The sequence below is a fragment of the Hemiscyllium ocellatum genome, chromosome 6 (assembly GCF_020745735.1).
Source record: "Hemiscyllium ocellatum isolate sHemOce1 chromosome 6, sHemOce1.pat.X.cur, whole genome shotgun sequence".
Taxonomy (NCBI): Eukaryota; Metazoa; Chordata; class Chondrichthyes; order Orectolobiformes; family Hemiscylliidae; genus Hemiscyllium; species Hemiscyllium ocellatum.
Genome location: NC_083406.1, coordinates 88,131,391 through 88,156,328, shown reverse-complemented (window position 1 = coordinate 88,156,328; position 24,938 = coordinate 88,131,391). Strand labels below are relative to the sequence as shown.

General features: G+C 40.6%; 1 protein-coding gene across 1 annotated transcript in view; it reads left to right on the top strand.

Moving 5' to 3' along the window:
* flt1 (fms related receptor tyrosine kinase 1) overlaps positions 1-24,938 on the top strand; it is a 202,745-nt gene that overhangs the window by 143,843 nt on the left and 33,964 nt on the right. Inside the window, exons 17-24 of the mRNA XM_060826118.1 lie at positions 6,223-6,358; positions 14,891-14,995; positions 15,652-15,765; positions 16,385-16,473; positions 18,600-18,750; positions 20,273-20,370; positions 23,377-23,499; positions 23,599-23,710. Of these exons, the coding sequence (XP_060682101.1) occupies positions 6,223-6,358; positions 14,891-14,995; positions 15,652-15,765; positions 16,385-16,473; positions 18,600-18,750; positions 20,273-20,370; positions 23,377-23,499; positions 23,599-23,710 (928 nt within the window). The remainder of the gene's footprint in view (positions 1-6,222; positions 6,359-14,890; positions 14,996-15,651; positions 15,766-16,384; positions 16,474-18,599; positions 18,751-20,272; positions 20,371-23,376; positions 23,500-23,598; positions 23,711-24,938) is intronic.

The following is a 24,938-nucleotide window of genomic DNA, read 5'->3' as shown; positions in this document are numbered from 1 at the left end:
TCAGGAGGATTATCGTCTGCTCCACGATGGCCCAGGATGAAGAATGGGAGCATTATATTTACACTTCACCTTTTTCAGGGGCTTGTGTCACAGATCATCAGCCATGGTTGCAGAGGGTAGTCCTTGTCTCCCAGTAAACATCATTGTAAGACATCAGAACAAACATGAGAGTTCTTAACGGTCATAGCTGCTCCCAGGATACCTGACCTGGATGTCTAGAATGTGGCATGGTTGATCACTGATGACTTGTACAATGATGGAATGGAACCCTTTTCTGGTGATAAAGCCAGCCATTATGTGATGATGCTTTCATCGTGATGGGTGTACAGTCTATAGTGCCCTGTATCTGGGAGGGGTGCCAGTTCCATTGGCCATGCCAACAGCCTGGACAGCAGCACTGACCTCATCACAGGGAAATGAAGTGGGGTAATCTGTCACAATTTACGCCGGTAACAACCTCAGTGCATTGATGGGTGGAGGATTGAGAGATCCCACACAGGTCCCCTGGGAGGAGATGGCCACCCCCTCCTTCAGGTCACAGATCCCACTTCAGCAGATGACGTAGCTCTGTGACAGTGTCCCGGGACAAACTCAGTCTGCAGCAGCACAATTCACAAAGTCTTGGACAGTCTTTGTAAATTGTGATCCAACAGGAGGACACTTTTAAGGTCAGCTGTGATTATTTCTGCTTCATCGAGATGACTGTGATCAATTTGTAGTGACAGGGTCAAAATTGCTTATGATTAGGATTTGTCCACCATGCATTTCACATGCTGGATTCTATGATTACAGGTACCTTTAACCTTTACAATGTAAGTGCCTGATGAAAGCAATTGCCTCTTGAAGGGTCTCACATGTAGAGTTCCCAACCTTAGACAGACAAGAGCACCTAATCTGTACACAGCAGGTGTAATGGCAGCCATTGTTATCATTTCCATTATTTATTTGCAATTCAGATGAAGATGGAAGACAACAGAGGTCACAGTTCACTGAGGTGAGTCACAGGCTTAGTCTGGTAATCTAGGTGACCCCTCCCCCACCCAAACCTTCATGTCTCTTTTATCTCTGACACTCCCTGTCAATCACATTTGTCCAAGCTTTCACACGTTCTCACCCAATTCTTCCATTTAAGCCATCAACTCCCAACGTTACCATCTGAGCCCAGGTCACCATTTTAGCCATGCCATTGTGATCTACAGTCTCTGCTAAAAAAACAGAGTAGTTGTGACAAATAACTAACACTACCTTATACTGGGTGATACATTAATCAGTGAAAGGCCTACAGAGCCCAACACAGCAGTCACAAACCCTACATGCTTCTAGGAGAACTGGAGGGGAAGTGGACCCTAACCTGAGTCCTGATTCAGACCCTGGACCAGTACAATCCAAATTCACACTCCCAATCCAGGATCATCCCCAGTTATTGATCCATGCCAGTTTTGCATCAGTCCTGGACACTGTCTCTGCTAAGGCCTCAACCTCAGGAACTGAAATACAGCTAGTCCCACCAACTCCTGCCTGAGGAGACAGGCCTGACCAGGAAGTGATGAATAGAGCCACTCAGCCCAAGAAAGTGTCCGAGGCGCCATTCTAGCCCAGACTGAATCCCTTAATGAAGGCAGTCATTTCCACACTAGTTCCTTGAAAGTGGAGTCACTGGTAGATAGGATAGTGAAGAAGGCGTTTGGTATGATTTCCTTTACTGGTCAGAACATTGACTATAGGAATTGGGAAGTCATGTTGCAGCTGTACAGATCATTGGTTAGACCACTTTTCGAATTCTGAACTCCCTGCTGTAGGAAGGATGTTGTGAAACTTGAAAGAGTTCAGAAAAGATTTACAAGGATGTTACCAGGGTTGCAGGGTTGAGCTGTAGGGAGAGGTTGAATAAGCTAGGGATGTTTTCCTTAGAGCATCGAAGGCTGAGGGGTGACCTCATAGAGGTTTATAAAATCATGAGGGGCATGGATAGGATAAAGAGACAAAGTCTTTTCCCTGAGGTGGGGGAGTCCCAAACTAGAGGGCCTAGGTTTAGGGTCAGAGGGGAAAGATATAAAAGAGACTTAATGGGCATTTTTTTTCTTGCAGAGGGTGATGTGTGTATGTAATGAGCTGCCAAAGGAAATGGAAGAGACTGGTACAATTACAACATTTAAAAGAAGAATATTTCATTCTCACATATTCATTTAAGGTACATCTGAACAGATGCATGAGTAGATGGGAAGCAGGGGGATACAGATGCTTAGGAATTGGGCGATAGGTTTAGACAGTGGATTTGGATCGGCTCATGCTTGGAGGGCCAAAGGGCTTGTTCCTGGGCTGTAAACTTTCTTTGTTCTTTGTTCTAAAAGGCATCTGAATGGTATATGAACAGGAAGGGTTTAGAGGGATATGAGCCAAGTGCTGGCAAATGGGACTGGATTAATTAGGATACCTAGTCAGCATGGACAAGTTGTACTGAAGAGTCTGTATCCGTGCTGTCCAGCTCTGTGACTCTAAGATGTTTTAGAGGAGCATATCCCTGTCAGCCGGAGCCCTGCCAGCTAGTCTGGGGACCTGCTTCACTCACATACAAGAACATCATCATAAATCTCTGCAACCACTGTAGCCTGAACCTGCCAATCCACCCTAGTTGTACAGGGTTACAGCACCATACAGTATGATACATAGCCATCATCATCATTTTCGTGTTTTGGCCATTTTTCATCTTATCACAGAATGAAGGAAGGCTCGTAGGTCCCACTCTGGCTAAATGTCAGCATACAAGAGAAGTAATTGTGTGCCCTTACCCTTGCTTTGTGTCTTATGTGTTTCTTGGACAAACACTTTTCCAAATTGTAATGTAGAGATCCAAAGCCTGAACAAAGACATTACCAGGGTAGTATATAGGGATAAAGGAGAACACTGCATCACAATTTCCCTGAAACACTACCAGTATGGGACCTTAACATATAGTATCCAAAACTACACCTTTTGTATTATGCCGCACATACCAGCCAGAGTCGGCCTAATCAAGCTCACAGACATCAAAAGGAGCAGTGATATTTTTGTCAATGTCAGTGATGAGCTCTGACAAACTTTAAGGGATTATTGGGAGATGTATGACACTGGCATTGAACTCCTACCAGAAAAATTACACTTGCTGGCAAATACACATAAGGATTTTGCTGCTGTTAATCAACAGTCAGAGCAAATTCAAAACAGTATCAGAGACATAAAAGTGATTAATTACTGGGAAATTTCTGTGAGTGGGGCTCAAACATTCAGAAACACCTTTGGGTATGTCTCCTGTCACACCTGGCTGTATTATTCATCCTGTAACTTGGATCAATCACACCATCCTGTTGGTTAAATTCATCCGCTGGAAGAAGGAACTCATCCAGAACTAACTATGGGCTCTATGCTCCTACAGTGGGAACCAAGAAATTAATGAACCTGGACTGCATCACAAAAGCACTAAAGTTGTTGACCAGTATAAATTTTTACTGTTTCAAGTGGTGATAATCGCCATAGAGGTTTGAGGGTGAGCCAGTGTTTTTAAATAGTAGCTAATTCTCAATTTATGTATTAATTCATCTGTATATAGTACTGTTAAGCTTGTTGATGTGCGTAAGCAAAATCATTAATATCTCGGAAATTACAATCTATTTACAATGGGGAGTCTAGATACTTAGGGAGCTAGGCAAAGGCACACCAGACAAAAACAGCCCAAAGGTTGTGATATTCTGATTGCCTGCAGACATGCACTTTAGATGGCAACAGTGACCCCATTGGATGATTTGAACACAGCTCATGACCCAATTGGCCAAAGGCACAGAACATTCAGGGATGAGGGAATAAAAGAACACAGACGGAAACCAGCCCCTCAGCAAAGACTCAATCTAACCCAGCAATAGAGAGAGAGAGAGAGAGAGAGAGAGAGAGAGAGAGAGAGAGAGAGAGAGAGAGAGAGAGAGAGAGAGAGAGAGAGAGAGAGAGAGAGAAGATTTGCCCTGACCCCTGAGAGACCCACCTTCATGGAAGAGTACCAACCCTATGCCAGAGAGAAAAGAGATTCAAATGGCCCAACTCAGACATGTGGATTGTTTAGGTAATATCCTTTCTTAGATGCATTGTGCTAGATAGACAGTAAATATTATGGGAATTTGAGAAATGCTGATCTGATTTTTTAAATATGGAATACTTTGTTAATAAAATTGATTTGAGTATCAAAAAGAATTATGTGCCCCTTTGTGCTCCTCACTGACAAGAGTGCTTGGATAAAGCATTGTTAATATATAAACTGGTCAAAGTGCCCAAAGCACAGACAACAATATACAAACACATCATTTAAAATCAATAGAAACCTACTAGCAGGTGGGTTGAGTGAGGACTCGGTCATGACCGCTACAGAGTCTTGGCTCTATTGATGAGTCAGGCCAAAATAGGGTCTGGGTAATTAACAAGGGGTTGAAAAATAGAAAGAAGACAGGTAGAATGGGAGGTGGGCAGAGGAACAGGGGTCAAGACTTTCAAGAACAATTAAGCAGCCATCTGCCTAGAAGGAAGGCTGCAGTTGGCAAAAGGAGCGAGCAGTCTAATTCTGGGTCCCTGATCATAAGCAGCAAAAGGATGAACAGAGTGGCCTCGGGAGGGCATGCAGAGGAAAGGAGAGCAGAAGGGCATCAAACACCCAATCTTCAATGTAGATTTGTGTTTGAAGATGGAACTACCTGGAGATGATCATGAGCCAGTGCTGGATGAAGCTAGGTGTGCAGATATTTGTTCCTCAACACTGAACACCTCATACCATGTTAAGGAACACTCTCCATATACTCACTGTGACCTTGGACTTCAGTCCTGGATCCTTCCAAGGATGAGCTGCTGACCTTCATATCAAGTCAGAAGCAACTGCAGATTACTGCATCTTGCTGGTCAATTAAACTGTCCTTATTAAATGTGGGTTTTGCCTCCATCTGGCTGGATTCCACCAAGTTCAGGGCATCAGGAAAGACACTCCATTGATTAACAATCAGAACCGTCAACAAGAAGGACTTTCATTCCCTGGAAGTCAATCCCAACTGTGACCATAATAAGTACTTCTTCCACATGAATGCACACTTTACTGGCAGCTACCATGGCTATTTCATCCTCTACCAATCCAGTCTACCTCACATTTTCCCTAATTTGTGTAAATGGATCCTCACGGACAACGGAAATTCTTTGTAGAATTGATTATTGATCCATCTAAAAAAGCCAAAGGCAGAAGTGATACAATTAGTTCTATCTGGTCAGCAGGGTGCAATTGGGCTTTAGAAGATATAATTCTTGTTTAGACCTGTCGGGAAGCTATACATGTTCATACACAAGGCCATGTTCCCTGCAGACAGAATGAACATGTACACACTGCACCTGTTTCATTTCAACAAAATTGGTGATGCCCATTCTCTGGTGCATTTCCCAGAGTAATACCTGACCAATCAGTCAATCTGCCTGATTAAAATTCAACTGCTACTTGTCACCTATCAAGTGCATTATCCATAACAATGTCTTTACCAATCTGAGTATGTTTGCCAACCCATTAGCATTCTCCAACCAAACATTATAAATGTTTCCCTTAACATTGGTATTCCTACAAATTATCCTGATGAGTTCAAGACAAAAAGGTTGGACAAAATGTGTCCTTTATCTGCAATACACAAGATCTTTATTAGGCAGATATTTTCAGAATGTATCTACTAGGTAAAGCTTCTGAAATTAACTTGAATTGAAATAAATATTAAAATGCTATCTAAAAATAATCATGTGCTAATTTTTAATAGATATAATTCTAAAGCAAACATTTACAGTATTCTGCAGAAGGTTAACTTCCTTACTCAAAACACTTTCAATTTTGTTTCCAGAAAAAGATATAACTCTATTATTGTTCTTGTTAAATAAGCCCTAACACTGCATGATTATTTTGTCAATGCCTGCTGTTTAATCAAGACACTCTTGACAGGCTACATAATTTACTGCTAATTAGTCCAGTGAAAGATGCCATTTAGTTTTGAGTGAATCACACTGGTGGTTTTGTTGTAGTCTGTTGAACCCTGAAGGTTACTTCAGACATAATGCTTAATGATACAATGTTTTTCTTTCCAACTACTAACCATTAAGATGATGAGTATTGGCATGAGTAAAAATCTGCAGGACAAATGTCCACCTTGCATGAACGTGATTTCTCATGTTTTGATTTTCCAGCCGCGATCAGCAGAAATAAAAACGGATTACCTGTCAATCATGATGGACCCAGATGAAGTACCACTCGATGAGCAATGTGAACACCTTCCTTATGATGATAATAAATGGGAGTTTCCTCGAGACAGGCTGAAACTAGGTATGTGCACAAAATTGTAACTGTTTGGAAAAGGTATGATGATATGTTTCAAAATTTGTGACAGTCATCTACATTTCATTTTCTCAACAAATCAGTCAAAATGTCACTACATTTTATTCACATATCAGCACATTAAAAGGCCACATACGAATAAATGCAGGCCATTCAACTTCATGTTCAATTCCAGCCTCAATCTCAAAGTGTCAACTGATACTATGTTCAGATCCAACATAAAAGTATGAAAAACAGTGAACACATGCTTACACATGTAATAGCACCCAATTCTGTTGCTGCCTCAGGCCTTTTGCTGGTACAAATCCTCAACAATGCTATTGTCATTGCCAAACTCAGCTATTTCAGTGCTGTCCTGGCTGGTCTCCCACCTAGGGAGCTTTAAATGAACAGTAAAAATTAAACAGGATGGAACTATTTTCTCTGTAGTCATCTAGTTCCATAAAATTATAAAGGGTTTTGAATTGATGAGCATGGAAAACTGCCTTCACTTTTGGCTGAGTTTGGAACAAGGGTGCATCAAAAAAAACTTAGCTCCAGTAGATCGAATACAGAATTGAAGAGGAATTTCTTTTACACACAAAAGCATTAAACACAGGGAACTTGCTGTCCCTTGGAATTGGTAAAAGCATTTCTACATTTTAAGGAATGGGCACAAAAATAAGAAAAAGGAAATTAGATATCGGGCAAGTTGAAAAGATATAATTGGAATGAAAGGAGGTTTGTGCACAGAATAAATGCGGGTTTAGACCAATTGAATAGAATCGTCTGATTCTGTGCTGAAGACTGTATGCAATTCAATGCATCTGAAGATACTCTTTTAAAGGATGAAGTTGATAATATCTTGTCTGATGGTACGTACCACTGATAGGTTATTATAACTTCTGAGTATTGAGATTATTTGTTATGAACATGGAACTGTGGCTCAAGAATGCTCCCCTCCTTCACACTCTGTTCTTAGAAGTGCCATCATCAAGCAAGGCACTACAATTGTCACAAGCCTTGGTGGTTTTAACTGTAAAGATCTGACTGACCTGTCCAGGCACCAGATATGCAACTTGAATATTCTTATGGTCTGTTCCACAATATTCCTGGTGGTACTCAATGCTGAATTGATTTTCAGCCTCTGTTATTGGAATCCAATGTTGCGCCTGCTACACGATGTGTTTGAACTTTTTATCCAGCAAAAGAACTGTGAGTCAACTTTTCATAATAGTAAAACAATAATATTCTTTAATTTGACAAATTTAATAATAGAACAATGAATACACTATGAACTAATGATAAACACGACAAATCTACCTTATGCTTTAACTTAACTTTGGATGACCATATACCACCGCCCTAGAACTTGGCTGGGTTCCATATGGTGATGTTGTCTGGTCTTCTTCTGATAGTTTCAGAGGTGTCTTCTCTTTCAATGGTTATTCCAGGGGGCAGCACAGTGGTTCAGTGATTATCACTACTACCTCACAGCGACAGGGACCCGGGTTCAATTCCCACTTCGGGGGAATGGCTGTGTGGAGTTTGCACATTCTCCCCGTGTCTGCGTGGGCTTCCTCCAGGTGCTTCGGTTTCCTCCCACAAAGATGTGCAGGTCAAGTGAATTGGCCATGATAAATTGCCCATAGTGTTAGGTGCATTAGTCAGGGGTAAATATAGGGTTGGGGAATGGGTCTGGGTGGGTCACTCTTCGGAGGGTTGGTGTAGACTTGTTGGCCCAAAGGGCCTGTTTCCATACTGTTGGGAATCCAATCTAATCTATTCTCGTTACCACACTGAGTGTGGTTTTGCGATGATTCTTGTACTCTAAAGTCATCGCACCTTCTTAGGAGGGTCTTGAGTATCTTTTAACAGATCAATCAGGTTCAACCACCTTGATTGACCAGACACAACCAGGTTGGGCGTTGATGGTAGGATGTCTTTAAGTGTCCATTACTGGAGATGCTGGGTGCATATAGCCTCCTCTAAATAAGGGTGTGTGGCATATCCATGTCTGATGCACACCTCGATTGCCTTAAGGATGATGTCCATTGCCTCCATTCAAACCCAAATCCTGCTGTGTGTTGTAGGGTTTCCAGCTACCAGTTTAGTTGCAAACTATTGGCAGCTGCAGCCTATCTGGATTCTGTAGCATGTTTATTCGAATAGTCACTTTGGTCAAGACTGAGTTTCATTTCCCAGTATGCTTAAATCAATGTCCATTTTTTGTAACTCCATGATAAGTGCACCACATCAAAAATGTGCCCAACCAGGGCAATCATGAGATGTGAGAGAAGGTGAAGACTGCAGATGCTGGAGGGTCAGAGTCAAAAGGTGTGGCACTGGAAAAGCACAGCCGGTCAGGCAGCATCCGAGGAGCCGGAGAGTGGATGTTTCGTACATAAGCCCTTCATCAGGAATATAGTGGAGTAAGGGGGGGTTGAGAGATAAGCAGGTGGGTGGGGGTTGTGTCATGTAGAAATGAGCTGCTGACTGACTGTCATGACCGATTATAATCAGATGCTTTGTGGAACTGTGATACACATAAAGTTGTGTGTTGTTAACAACTTCGTAGTTATCAGAAAGACAATGCCCCAGTAGAAAAAAAGGCAGTGTGTCAAATTGCAGCAACTCAAAGCGGTAATTCAGAACCTATGAAGGGCTTATGCCGAAAACGTCGAATTTCCTGTTCCTTGGATGCTGCCTGACCTGCTGCGCTTTAACCAGCAACACATTTTCAGCTATTTCAGAACCTAGCCAGTGTCTGTTGTAGGAACACAACAGGAGTAGGCCATTCAGCCCCTTGAACTTACTCTGCCATGCTCAATTGTGGCTAATCATCTACATCAATGTCCCCATATTCCCATATTGCTTCATATCCCTTGATGTTAGCAGTGAGTAGAAATCTAAAAACCTCTCACTTAAACTAGTTAATGTCTGAGCTTTGATGGTCCTATGGGATAAAGTAATCCAAAGATGTGCCACTCTGAGTAAAAGGTTCTTCCCACATGGAGAGATAAGGTGGGGGTGGGGGAGGGGCGCGGTTGGAGAGAAGGTAGCAAAAGAGTACAATAAGTGAATGGGGGTGGGGATGGAGGTGATAGGTCAAAGGAGAGGGTGGAGTGGATAGGTGTGGAGGAAGATTGACAGGTGGGACAAGTCATGAGGACAGTGCTGAGCTGAAAGGTTGGAAATGGGGTAAGGTGGGGGGAGGGTAAATGAGGAAACTGGTGAAGTCCACATTGATGCCCTGGGGTTGAAGTGTTCCAAGGCGGAAGATGAGGCGTTCTTCCTTCAGGCATCGGGTGGTGAGGGAGCGGCAGTGGAGGAGGCTCAGGACCAGGTGGCAGAGTGAGAGGGGGAGTTGAAATGTTGGGCCACAGAGTGAAGTTGATTGGTGTAGGTGTCCCAGAGATGTTCCCTAAAGCGCTCTATGAGGAGGCGTCCAGTCTCCGCAATGTAGAGGAGACTGCATCGGGAGCAACAGATACAATAAATGATATTGGTGGATGTGCAGGTGAAACTTTGATGGATATGGAAGGCTCCTTTGGGGACTTGGATGGAGGTGAGGGAGGAGGTGGGGGCACAGGTTTTGCAATTCCTGCGGTGGTAGGGGAAGGTGCCAGGATAGGAGAGTGGGTTGTTGGGGGGCATGGATCTGACCAGGTAGTCACGGAGGGAATGGTCTTTGCGGAAAGCGGAAAGGGGTGGGGTGGGAAATATATCCCTGGTGGTGGGGACCATTTGGAGGTGGTGGAAATGTCAGCAAATGATGCAGTTAATGTGAAGGTTGGTAGGGTGGAAAGTGCTCCTGCAAGGAGGTTGAGCAGTTCATCAACTTCACCAACACATTCCACCCCGACTGTAAATTCACCTGGACCATCTCTGACACTTCCCTCCCCTTCCTGAAGGGCTTTTGCCCGAAACGTCAATTATCCTGCTCCTCGGATGCTGCCTGACCTGCTGTGCTTTTCCATCACCACTCTAATCTGAACTCTGGTTTCCAGTGTTTGCAGTCCTCACTTTTACCTAATTGTCCCCACACCTCAGGCCTAAACAGGTTGTCTTTTTTTCAGATACTGTGTTCCCCGATTCTAGCCCCTGTTACCAGGTATAGCCAGGGGAAATGTTCTCTGCATCTACTATGTCTATTCCTGTTAAAAGAAAAATTATGTTTCTATGCAATCACTTTCTTTCTTCTGAACTCCACAGAATACAGGTTCAGTTTCTACGATCTCTCCATATAGGATAACCCCTCCAACCCAAAGTACTGTGGATGAATGAGATCTGAAATAAAGGGAGAAAATGCTGGAGAAACTCAGCAGTTCTGGCAGCATCTGTGGAGGGAGGAACAGAGTTAACATTTCAATATAACTCTTCTCCATCCCTCTCAGTCAGGTGAACCTCCACCACACTCCTTAATGAAAAGTATATCCTTCCTGAGGCAAGGGGACCACATTGAACATAATATTTCAGGCATAGTCACACTAATGTTCTGTTTAATTGAAAGATTACTTCTTTACTCCTGTACTTAAAACCACTTGTGATAAAGACCAACAGACTGATTACCTTCCAAATTTCTTGCTACACCTGCATGCTGATTTTCAATGATTTATGAACAATGACGTCAACATTTTCCAATCTTTCACTATTTCAGAAATAGCTTCAAAGATATCCACACTATGTTCCAACTGCTATGCTCCTGTTCCCACATTTAACTTATTTAAATCCTCTTGAAGCATCTTAGCAAACTCCTCAGAACTAACATTTTCACCAAGTTTTATATCATCTGCAAATTTGGAAATATTACAAATTGACCTCCAAATCCAAATCATTAATATAGATTGTTCTCTGCTGTTAACCAATCCTCAGTCTATGCTAATTTTGCCTATGCTAATTTAATCCCCTTGCTGCCATGCACTTCCATTTCTCTATCAACCTATGTGGGACTTTATCAAAAGTCTTTTAAAAACCAAAGTCACCACAACATCCTCAAAAATCTCAAACACGATATTATTTTCATAATTCCATATTGATTCTGTCCAAACAGAAAATTATTTTCTAAATATCCAGTACTCACATCCTTTCTAATAGATTTTAGTATTTTCCCTACTACAGATCTCTTCCCAAATGTAGACCACCTTGTGTATTCCCAGCAGTCCCATAGTTATGGTAATTTCTATGGTCTTCTGGGCAGGGCAGGGCAGATTTGGATCAAAGTGAGTCATAGGGGCAAAATTGTGATGGCTATTTTTAGTGGTAAAGGCTGAAAATGTGTTGCTGGAAAAGCGCAGCAGGTCAGGCAGCATCCAAGGAACAGGAGAATCGACGTTTCGGGCATGAGTGCTTCTTCGGGAATGAGGAGAGTGTGTCCAGCAGGCTAAGATAAAAGGTAGGGAGGAGGGACTTGGGGGAGGGGCGTTGGAAATGCGATAGGTGGAAGGAGGTCAAGGTGAGGGTGATAGGCCGGAGTGGGGGTGGGGGCGGAGAGGTCAGGAAGAAGATTGCAGGTTAGGAAGGCAGTGCTGAGTTCAAGAGATTTGACTGAGACAAGGTGAGGGGAGGGGAAATGAGGAAACTGGAGAAATCTGAGTTCATCCCTTGTGGTTGGAGGGTTCCTAGGCGGAAGATGAGGCACTCTTCCTCCAGCCGTCATGTTGCTATGGTCTGGCGATGGAGGAGTCCAAGGACCTGCATGTCCTTGGTGGAGTGGGAGGGGGAGTTGAAGTGTTGAGCCACAGGGTGGTTGAGTTGGTTGATCCGGGTGTCCCAGAGGTATTCTCTGAAACATTCTGCAAGTAGGTGGCCTGTCTCCCCAATATAGAGGAGGCCACATCGTGTGCAGCAGACGCAGTAAATGACGTGTGTGGAGGTGCAGGTGAATTTGTAGCGGAATTGGAAGGATCCCTTGGGGCCTTGGAGGGAAGTAAGGGGGGAGGTGTGAGCGCAAGTTTTGCATTTCTTGCGGTTGCAGGGGAAGGTGCCAGGAGTGGAGGTTGGGTTGGTGGGGGTGTGGACCTGACGAGGGAGTGACGGAGGGAGTGGTCTTTTCGGAACGCTGATAGGGGAGGGGAGGGAAATATATCCCTGGTGGTGGGGTCCGTTTGGAGGTGGCGGAAATGACGACGGATGATACGATGCATATGGAGGTTGGTGGGGTGGTAGGTGAGAACCAGTGGGGTTCTGTCCTGGTGGCAATTGGAGGGGCGTGGTTCAAGGGCGGAGGAGCGGGAAGTGGAGGAGATGTGGTGGAGGGCATTGTCGATCACGTCTGGGGGGAAATTGCAGTCTTTGAAGAAGGAGGCCATCTGGGTTGTACGGTATTGGAACTGGTCCTCCTGGGAGCAGATGCGGCGGAGACGAAGGAATTGAGAATTGGACTCCTCCATCACCAGACCATAGCAACACGACTGCTGGAGGAAGAGCGCCTCATCTTTCACCGAGGAACCCTCCAACCACAAGGGATGAACTCAGATTTCTCCAGTTTCCTCATTTCCCTTCCCCCCACCTTGTCTCAGTCAAATCCCTCGAAATCTGCACCGCCTTCCTCACCTGCAATCTACTTCCTGACCTCTCCGCCCCCACCCCCACTCCGGCCTATCACCCTCACCTTGACCTCCTTCCACCTATCGCATTTCCAACACCCCTCCCCCAAATCCCTCCTCCCTACCTTTTATTTTAGTCTGCTGGACACACTTTCCTCATTCCTTAAGAAGCGCTCATGCCCGAAACGTCGTTTCTCCTGCTCCTTGGATGCTGTCTGACCTGCTGCGCTTTTCCAGCAACACATTTTCAGCTCTGATCTCCAGCATCTGCAGTCCTCACTTTCTCCTCGAATATTTTTAGTGGTGGACTTGCAATATAGGAACTATGTGAAAAATCCAGAAAGACCCACTCTGTACAGCAGTCTGTAGATTCTGCAGTATACTCCCACCCAGGCCTGATGGTGCAAGATGTAATTTCAGTAGATCTTGTTCTGAATAATCATAGTGAGTGGGAGTCATTGCTGACTTTTCCCTTGTAATCCAAGAGCACTGTATCCAGTTGTTTCCTTGGTTAGAACCAGTTAACACAGTAAAAAGATAATTGAACCTAGGACTTGCATTGCATATCTCAATCAGATATATGTTTAATTGAAGTCAGCAGTACTTTGAACTGTTTTCCTTGTCAAAACAAAGTTAGTTCCTTCATGTATTTTAAGACAGGAAGCTTAAGTTGTAGGTTAAATTGATAACAGAACCGTATTCTGTTTGTTTGGGTGAGAATCATGGTTGTTCCCTGTGACTACATGTTACAGAAACAAAGCAGAGTGTGCAGAAGATGAATAAATTGGAGTCAATAAAACCACATTGGCTTTGACTTAAGTTTTCACTGTCATCAAGAGCCGACAGTTTGTTAAATTCAGAATGAAATTTCAATTCTTAGCTCCAAGGATTTTTTTAAAAATAAGTACTCAGCGTGTTTGTGCTACTGATTCCCTGCTCCTTAACTGGGCTATGGGCAGCAAGTAAGGTATTGCATGATTAGCCAGTTCAGCCAGACAGAAGCCGGTACTCTTCAAAACATGCTCTGTCCTGGCCTCTGAAGATGTTCCCAGCTTTCCGTAGTATTGAGATCATTGGAATTCACATTGTGAGCAGTTCAACTTGGTTCCCTGTCCCCTCATTATCGTGACCCTACATATAAAAAGAATTGATAAAAGATCTCCTGAATCTGTATCTCAAATAATTTCTCTGTCTTTCCATTACCCCAAAGTTACAGTGGAGATGCACTGACAAATTTTAGCCCTCTGATAATTATTTCCTCTTAATTCAATAAGTTAATATTCTGCTGTCTTTCAAAGAGAAGGCATTATCCATTTATTAGACTAGAACTGCTGCAAATACATTCCTAACATCAGTGTTTGTTGAGATTCACTCAGGGTAGAGTGCAGTAGCACTGACTTAATCACTTGCCTGAAACCTTGTTATGTTCAATGTTTGCTAATGAATGAACCTATAGCTAAAGTGTGTTTTGATCTTCTTGATATTAAATGTTTCTAGCCTATAGGTTGGAGGTATACTTTGACTCATGGTCAAAGTATAACAGAACCATTCAAAAATTTTTTCTTTTTTCACACTTTAGAATCTGAGACCATTGGTCTTTACGAAGCTGACTGATAGACTTTGCTTTGGCATTGTCCTCCTTCTTAATTGGAACTGAAGCTGATCAGTGTTTCTCTACAGGAGCCAATAAAAATTAAAAATCAACAATATGGATACTTAAATATTTTCATTCATGATAGGAAAATCTTTTTTGGAGATCTGATGAAAGCATTGCTTCATAGACAATATATCAAGATTTCTGTTACAGTATCTATATTTCAAGAAGAGGACCATGCAAATATCACTCTGTCACTGGAATGCCAGTGTTTAGCTGAACTATTATGCAAATGTTCTGAGCCTGATTATTGCTTTGTAAATTCTAGAAAGGATAGGAATAACTTTATTTGAATATTTATTTTATTACCTGTTTGTCTTTGATTGTCTTGATCAACAGGTAAAACTCTTGGTCGTGGGGCTTTTGGGAAGGTTGTGGAAGCTTCTGCTTTTGGTATTCATAAATCATCCACGTGCAAGACTGTTGCTATTAAAATGCTGAAAGGTAATGTGATTCTGATCATATTAGATAGTGATATTGATTGCGATAATAAAAAAGAATTGACAAATATTGAACACGTTTGCTTTTTTGCCATTTAAGGAATAAATACCTTCTTAGTTAAGTGTCTGAATGTGTTTGAGATTCTGCTGCAAAAATATGTTGGCCTCAAGTCCTTCAGTTTGCAATTTACAACAGTTAAACCTGGAGAGCCTCCAGCAACGCTTTTGCTAAGTGCCCTTTTGCTTCCCGACCATCATCTATCTTGCAGTGGATGGATGGAAGTTGTGCCTTTACAAGAAAACCAGGATCCTCTCAGTAACAACAAATATCTAGAGTACAAATGTTTTTCTGGGAATTACCAGCAGAATCTCTGTGCAATTTAGGCCCCTGTGTATTCCTAAATGAAGTTTGTCCATTTATGGACAGGAAATCGAAGAATGGGAAAATAGCAATTGTTAAATGCCATTAGTATTGATGATAGTTACAATATCTTTCCAGTTCTTTATGTGTATGTTTCATATTTGCATTAGTATTTGCATATCTATAGAGGACAATTAAAACCATCACTACTTTGCTTTTACCTGCAGGATTTTGAAAATGACCAAACTAAATATTCTTATTCTGGTGTTTTAAATGATTTAAGATTATTTTCTTCCCAGAGGGGGCAACAGCCAGTGAATACAAAGCTTTAATGTCAGAACTAAAGATCTTGATTCATATCGGACATCATTTGAATGTGGTGAATTTGTTGGGAGCATGCACCAGACATGGAGGTACGTAATTTTATAATTGTAATGGAATTTATTAATAGCACAAAGCAAAACATTCAATAAAGTTAGAGTTCAAAACTGGTTTGTTTTATTAGAAGAACCTCTAGTGAACTAAATCAGAGTGGATGGTTTGCTTTATTTGCTGTGAAACATTTTTGTAAAAATCAAAAGAACTGCAGATGCTGGAAATATGAAATAAAAACAGAAATTGCTGGAAAGTTCTAAAGAAAGGTCATTGGACCCGAAATGTTAACTCTGATTTCCTCTCCAAAAAGACTACCAGAATTGCTGAGACTTTCCAGCAACTTCTGTTTTTCTTTTAGTTATTTACTTCATTATAACACTCAGGCTTTTGATATATTATACCAATATTTAGGTAATGGTGACCCCCCCTCTCCCTCACCCCCACCACCAGCACCCCCACCCCCACCCCCACCCCCATTCCTGATGAAGGGCTTTTGCCCAAATGCCTACTCCCCTGCTCCTCGGATGCTTCCTGACCTGCTGTGCTTTTCCAACACCATACTCTCGAAACTGAGAGAATTAGTCCATGTCTTATTGTAGGGAATTGTTTTAAAGAGTTATATTTGATTTACATAATGTCTATTTTTTCCATTTATAGGTCCTTTGATGGTAATTGTTGAATACTGTAAATATGGCAATCTCTCCAACTACCTGAAGAGCAAGAGAAATAACTTTGCCCTGCACAAGGTGATTGCAACTTTAAGATTTTTATTTTAAATACTGAACTACTGAGATCCCATGTTATTACTGGAAATAGATGTCCACAGGTGGTATGTTTTGTGCACAGCAGGGGAATTCTCCATGATGCATTTGTTTCTAGTTTGCCACACACAAGAGGTTTTAAACTAAAATATAATATAAATGATGACAGAAAGATGATATTTGCTTTACATGTTCAACACTTGCTAAAGGTATGAGCAGGAATTCACCACCATTTCATGTAGAAGAGTGTGTCAGAACATGTGTCACACCACTTTAGAAACAGTGTGTTTAGACTTCTTTCTGGTATCAAATTGTCACCGGTAAAATCCCTGCACTGATTGGCATAGGCGTAAAGATTGGGGAAAAAATGCTATGATTAGGCCTCATCCAAATAACTAGGGGATTAATTTCTCCTTGTCCTTCTGGCTCCATATTAATTTAAAACAAAATTTATACTTATCATCCGCGTGGAGGATGCTGCCAGTGCCACATCTACAGCTAAAAAAAAATGTAGCAGAGCAAGCCTTACACCCGCTGTACTCAAGGCATCACAAATTCACAAGCACATCATGAGCATGTATAAAGATTCAGAGACGTCTACAGCACCAAAGGACACATTCCAACCCATTGTTCCACAAAATTCAATAATATGACTACATTAATACTTTGGCTCTTAGCTCATACATGGCAATCCATGTAAATACATAAATACTGCTCAAATGTTACAAGAGTTTCTGACTTGCTCACTGCCTGTAAGGATGGTTAAGGCAGATCCCCACCAACCTCTGGGTGAAAAAAGACTTTTGACAGCTCTCTTCTTAGCCTCTGCCTTTTGCCTTAAATCAATGCTTCTTGATATTGACTCCTCTTCTAATGGAAAAAGTTCCTTCCTATCCACCATAACTGTGCCCTTATAATCCTCTAAGGGCTGGCTACTCTTTCTCCGCACATCCAAAAAACTGAAGCGACTCACCAAGTCAACAGGCTGTCAGTGATGACAATATGCTGGAGAAAACCCCCATGTTGATGATATCTCCTCATTGGGCCTGTCAACTATACACTGTAATGCTATCCTTCTCAAATTACACATCACACACTTGCAAACATCTGAAAATTTTGAGAAAACTTTTACTTCAATATACTTTAACATGTACTATTTCTATTGAAAAACTAAATGAGATCAAACTCTGATGGCAACTGCTGTCACAGGAAAAGGTGTTATACTTTAATTCAGTGCAATAGATGATCTTGATTACCAGCCATTTTGATTAGTGCTAACCCCCATGTTTGAATCTAAAGCAGGGGATGTCCATACATCCAGTGGACCTGAATAGACACACTGGGTTCAGGCTCTTTGGAAAAGACAAAACATTGCTTTTAGGCCCATTCAGGTGTGTTCAAGCCAAGCAAAGCTTTTTTTTTCTAAATGATCCTATATGGTAGGTTTATCCGAAAACCAAAAATACCTTTTATCTGAAAAACAAGGTTTTCAGACAAAGGATTCCCGATCTGTAAACTTCTATCAGGTGTCCCCTCAACATTCCCTGCTCCAAGGAAAACAAACCCAATCTATCTGATCCTCCCTCATATCGCAGTTCCTCAGCTCAGGCAGCATCCCTTTCGAGGAGTCTTTCTTGGGCATCTCAAGTAGGATTCAACCAATTTCCTGATGGGACTTTTTTTCTGGCCTTCTGAGGGGTGCGCAACATTAGACTTGCAATTGGGTTTCATTCGCACAATCTTTTGTGCCATCCACAACTAAAACTCCTTCAGTGATCCTGAAAAAAAGTAACTCTATAAAGCTGGGTTAGGATTAGGGCTAAAGCTGTTTATCTTGTGAAATTATACAGTCACTTATATCAAGTATTCACTGGGTTCAGACTAAATTTGCCTTTCTAACATTAGCTCCTTTCAGTGATTTAGAACTGATGCTGCTATAGGAATTACTCTTCCGTTTAGCTGTTTCCCTCGGCTGCAGAGTGAACTGAGAGGTGATGGGGAGAGGGTAAAACACAAGAAAATGCAAGACTTTCTCTTTCGTAAAAGAGTTGCTATTTATTTTCAAAACATATTGTTTTACCAAGCTTTCTTCATGTGTTCCATCTGCATAGGAAACTAAACTGCAGGCTGACCCCATTCAAGAAAGGACTGCCATGGAGGGTAAAAAGAACAGGCTGGCTAGCATCACAAGCTCTGAGAGCTCCACCAGCTCTGGGTTTGATGAAGACAAAACCCTAACTGATGTTGAAGAGGAAGAGGAGGGTATGAACAGATTCCTTCCTGATTTACAGCCTTCAAAGTTATTTTTACACCGGACTGAGTATCTTTGATGTCCTTGCTGATTATCTATGTAATAAACATCCGTGGGATATTCTTAATAGGAGGAGGCACACCTTTCAGTTTTGGGAAGGAATAAAAATACATGGTGTGCTATGAATGACAATTATAGTTCTTATCAGATTATCTTGAGGCTTTCAGAACAGTAGGGAGGAAACCTCACCTTATTATTTTGCCACTAATTGACTTTGCGAGGTGAAAAGGAGTTAACAAACATCAGCAGTACTGCAACTTGCTGTTGCCAAGTTTGGCTGGAGCTTCACCACATGATCTGAGGTTTTACTGCAGTAACTCACCAACTCAACAGACTGTCAATGATGACAATATTTGGGAGAAAATTTCCTTATTGATGATATTTCATCATTGGGGGTGGCCAAATATATACTGTAGTGTTAGCCTGCTCAAATTACACATTTGCAAATATCTGAAAGTTCTGAGAAATATTATGCTTCTCATGTGTATTATTTCTATCAAAAAACTAAATAGGTTCAAACTCTGATGGCAAATGGTATTTCAGAAAAGGGTATTATACTGTATCTCAGTGAAATAGATGATTCTGATTACCAGCCATTTTAATTAATGCTAACCTTCATGTTTGAGTCTAAAGCAGTGGGTGTCACAAGTCCAGTTGATTTGAACATGGGTCTCACTGCTTTAAGCTAATCAATAAAAAATCATTTGCATGTATGACCCGAAGCTTCAGTTCACTTGCTATTTTGATGGTGATGAAAATATTGTCAGAACTGCTAAAAAGAAGTGCCATTGCAAAACAGCATGGTAAGAATCAATTCTTTCTGTTCAATTCTAATTTACAGCTTCCAGGAATACTGGAGAGGATAAAAAGAAATAATACTTGGCATAACAAACCACTAACACTTGACATAATAAACCACTAATACTTGTAAATCACATTGACTTGCTAAGAAGGATTTAGTTGTTGCTGTTGTGAATCACCAAGTTAAGTACGCTTATAGGAGCGTATATATGAATTGTTTGAATTGGTAATGCTGACCCCATGTTTCCAGTTAAATCAACCAGACCAATATTATTGTTGGTCATGACATAACAAACCACAAAGGCTTGAATTCTGAAACAAAACCCAGAAATGGTGGGACCACCCAGCAGGCCAAACTGCATCACTGGAGAAAAGGCAAAAAAGTAATGCTTGAATATTGCATCAGAATTATTTTTGCTCACATCCTGGTTCAGAGGAACAATAGCGTACAATGAAATTGGTGAGGTTTCCCTGCTGGCCTACTGCCTGTTAATGTACAGATAACCACTAAGGTATTCTCTTCAGAATAGTAACTTAAAGTTTACAGATACACTATTCAGTTAAATCTTACAGTTTGTAACTTGTATGTTAACTGTTTTATTACTGCACCATTGATTGTAGCAACAAGTCAAAGTTAACATTAAAATTTTCTTTTTAAAACATAATTTGTAGATGCTGATGAGTTGTACATAGGGCCAATTACCATGGAGGACCTGATCAGTTACAGTTTCCAAGTGGCCCGAGGCATGGAATTCCTGGCATCAAGAAAGGTTTGAAAGTGAAATTCTGAAACTCTGGTTGATTGAAATTAGGAATCATTTCTTTTCACTTTCGTAATTTGTCACCATAACCGGTCCAATATAGCAAAAGCCTGAATGTTATAATGAAGTAAATAACTAAAAGAAAAACAGAAATTGCTGGAAAGTCTCAGCAGGTACGGCAGCCTTTATGGAGAGGAAATCAGAGTTGATATTTAAAGTCCAATGACTCTTGTTTAGAATGTTCCAGCAATTTCTGTTTTTGTTTCAGATTTCCAGCATCTGCAGTTCTTTTGATTTTTATAAAAACAGTTCTGGAGTAAGTCAATGGGACTCAAAATGCTCACTCTCTTTCTCTCGCCACCGATGCTGCCAGATTTGTTGAGTTTCTTCAGCACTTTCTGCTTTTATTTCAGATCTATAGCAACCACAGAATTTTGCTTTTATTTCAATGATATAATGAATATTGATTCATGATTGTATTTTAAATAAACAGATTATTTTTCAACTTGCCCATTGCAATGTTATAGTTTGTCATGCTAATATGGTATTACCATTTGCTGATAATACTGAGTTTAAATTATGATGTAATGAACAAACACCATACGAGACATGCTATATCAATGGAATGGGAAAAGTTTGAACTCATTCATGTAATAGATTCTTAAACATATTATCTTTAAAATGTTTACAAAATCTGAATGTTTCAATTTAAAATGGAATGATCAAATGCAGTAGCTATTGAACCAAAACAGGCAAACAAGAAGTCCTAAAAATTCCAGAACACATTTTTAAATCATTTGTTCATTGGTTGTGAATGTGGCGTGACCATTTGTTTTCTTTCCATAATAAGAAAGTGATGTCAGTCACGCCATTGAACCTCTGCAGTCCAGATGGTGTAGATACACTCATAGCACTGTTAGCGAGGGAATTCTAAGCTTTTCCCCAATAATAGTGAAGGAATAGCCATATATTTCCAAGTTACAACAGATTGTGGTTTGGAAATAGTGATGCTTCTAATGCATCTGCTGCCCTTATTTTTATAATTGGCAGTGATCATGGGTTTGTGAAATTCCATCGAAGGAGACTTGCTGGGTTGCTGCAGTGCATCTTGTAGAAGGTCCACACTGCAGCTTGTGTGTGTTGAAGTTGGATGGGATGCTGATCAAGCAGGTTTCTTTGTTCTGGTGTTGAACTTCTTGGTGTTGTTGGAGGGCACTCATCCAAGCATGTGGAAAGCATTTCATTTCACTCTAGACTTGTGTCTTCTAGATAATGGATGGGACTGCAAGGGTTAGTACATTGTGCAGAATTTCCACCTGGTTCAATCAAGTGTCTGGTAAATTATAAGTTTCAGGATGTTGATAGTGAGAAATCCAGTAATAGTAACGCAATTGAATGTCAAAGAGGATGATGGTTAAACTCTTTTTGGGTATGCTCATTCCCCAGAACTTGTAGCTTTTGAGGTACCAATATCACTTATAACCCCGTGTCTGAATGTTGACCAGATCTTGCTACATATGAGCACAAACTGACCAGTCATGAATGGTAATTAACCCTGTGTGATGCTGACATCTACATTGAGCAAATGTGATAAAGTTTAGTACCAAAGGTTCAGGAATTCTATTCACCCAACTAATATGGCTTATATTTAAGTAATTAATTAGTTAACAAAAATACATTTTAATTTAAAAACTCAGTGTTGAAAATCTACTTATTAAAAGGCCATAAGACATTAAGAATATCAACATTAGTCCTGTTATATATTAATCATTTCAATAGAACTTATGAATTCAAAGTTTGGGAGAAGATTTGTAGCTCGGGTGCTCGTTGTTGTGGTTCTGTTCGCCGAGCTGTGAGTTTTTGTTGCAAACGTTTCGTCCCCTTTCTAGGTGACATCCTCAGTGCTTGGGAGCCTCCTGTGAAGTGCTTCTGTCATGTTTCCTTCGGCATTTATAGCGGCTTGTCTCTGTCGCTTCCGGTTGTCAGTTGCTGTCCGCTGCAGTGGCCGGTATATTGGGTCCAGGTCGATGTGTTTGAACAAAGTCACTATAAATGCCGAAGGAAACATGACAGAAGCGCTTCACAGGAGGCTTCCAAGGACTGAGGATGTCACCTAGAAAGGGGACAAAACGTTTGCAATAAAAACTCACAGCTCAGCGAACAGAACCACAACAAGAACTTATGAATTTTTTATTGATTAACCAATATAGTAACCTTTTAATAAAATTATAAAATTAAAAACAGAAATGCCACAAACAAATATGAATAAATATCTGAAGTGAAACATTATATATTGATCTATTATGTACTCAGCATTTATAATTTAGTTAGTATAGTTGAGTTAATAGGAGAAAGTGAGGACTGCAGATGCTGGAGATCAGAGCTGAAAATGTGTTGCTGGAAAAGCGCAGCAGGTCAGGCAGCATCCAAGGAGCAGGAGAATCGACGTTTCGGCATTGAGCCCTTCTTCAGGAATGCATAGTTGAGGTAATAGACAGTACCATGAATGTCACACCCTGCTCAGTATGTGCTCTATTATCAATTATCATTGCTTATCATCATGTGTAGGAGATCCTGTGCTTTGTTGTGAACCACTACGAAAGCGTCATGGAAAGATCAGAGTTCAAATATTTTCATTTGTTTTCTTACCTCTTGTCCACTTGCCAGTTTAGAACATTTATGTAAACCAAGTTGTCACACTTAAAGGCACATTGTGAGACCCGACACGTGACGCCAGCTCTTCCTCACATCCCGACCTACATTGAATGATTATTACATTTAATGACTTGATTTCAAGCTGCGATTTCTGAAAACAAGTACATTTCTTACGTATGTTCTAAGGAACTCGAGCAGACTTCCTAACTATTTCCCCAGGAAAATTGTTAAATTATTATTTTTTTGAATCATTAAGGAAGAGGTTTTACTAAAAAAACTTTAGTATACATAAATGATGTCAGGAAATTCATGGGAAAGATTGAGGAAATGAGGTTTGAGAGTGCAACTCTTTTATTACAGTGCATCCATCGAGACCTGGCAGCAAGAAATGTCCTTTTATCTGAGAACAATGTAGTTAAGATTTGTGACTTCGGACTTGCACGAGATATTTACAAAGATCCCGATTATGTACGAAAAGGAGATGTAAGTTCATTTAATGACATTGCATGTTAATGTGACAGCTAAAAGTGAGCTTAGCTAAGAAGCTAGTCATGTCAATAACTTATTCATCATTTTTTACAGGCAAGGCTCCCTCTGAAATGGATGGCCCCTGAATCCATATTTGACAAAATCTACAATACTCAGAGTGATGTCTGGTCTTATGGAGTTTTGTTATGGGAAATATTTTCCTTAGGTATGTCATAATATCTACATATATCACGGTCAATAGAACACAGGATACTTCAGGACAACATATTAACATACAAGGATATTCATTTTAAAGGAAGATAAGTGTATTTGTACAAATAGATTTTTGATTCTTGGTCAGAGTCACAATGTTGTGATGACTCCCTGTGTGTAACCATGAACTGATGTAGAAACATACACACATTGCAAGTTTCATATGCAAAATCCTTAACTGACCAAGAACTGCATTTACCGCCTGTTTAGGAGTAGCGGATATGGGAAGGAGACAGGAATGAGGCAGAAGCTTCATAAACATCCTCAAAGGAAAAAGATATATTAACAACTCAAATGCAAATCTAGTCAGTTCTAACATAAACAAAGTTTCTATTTATATGTCACCTTTACTGTGGAGAAACTTTCAAAACTGATACATGGAGAGAAATAAACACTAAGCCAAGGAAGGAGAGGTAAGGATGCATGAGCATAAAAGTATTCTGGATTTTAAATGTTAGCCAATGTTTTCATTTTACTAGTGTGTTGCTACACTTTATTGTTTTTATTTTGGTCTTTATTACATTCTATCACTTTAGTGAAATTAATAAGTTCATCATGAAATCCATCCATTTAAAATTTGGGGTGAGTCAGAATTGATGATATGAAGGATAAATGATGATAAAGGAATTTTGATGAACCAGATCCGAGAACTAAGTACAGTTTACACCTGAGAATCATTCCTGTTATTTCATAACTTTTGTTAGTTCAAAAAATTATGAAAACCATTGAATTCCACCAAACAGTATTTCCATAGCTTACAGCCATTATATAAAGTCCACATTTTGCATTTTCTATTGAACATAAACTTTTTGTTACAGTGAAAGATTCAGCAAATAGCACAGAAGTTGACTATGCCATTCTATAGCTACTGACTATCTTAAATGTTGCCTGCATAAAGTTAAGGGACTGTGAAATGCTAACCCCTCTAATATGTCGGGTTATGAACCTAAAGGGTATGGCCTCCTGTCAAAATTATTGAAATGAGGAGTTAACATTGGAAGAATTAACTGATGAGCTGATCCTAGGACACAGAGAGATGAAAAGCATTTGAACTTTAAGGCCCCTTCCAACAAAATATAAAGAATATCTCAATAGCTAGACTGAATATAAAGAGTAAATAATTTAAAATCTGAGTTTAATACATTGTACAGAGTAATGGATTATGACACGTTGACCATTTA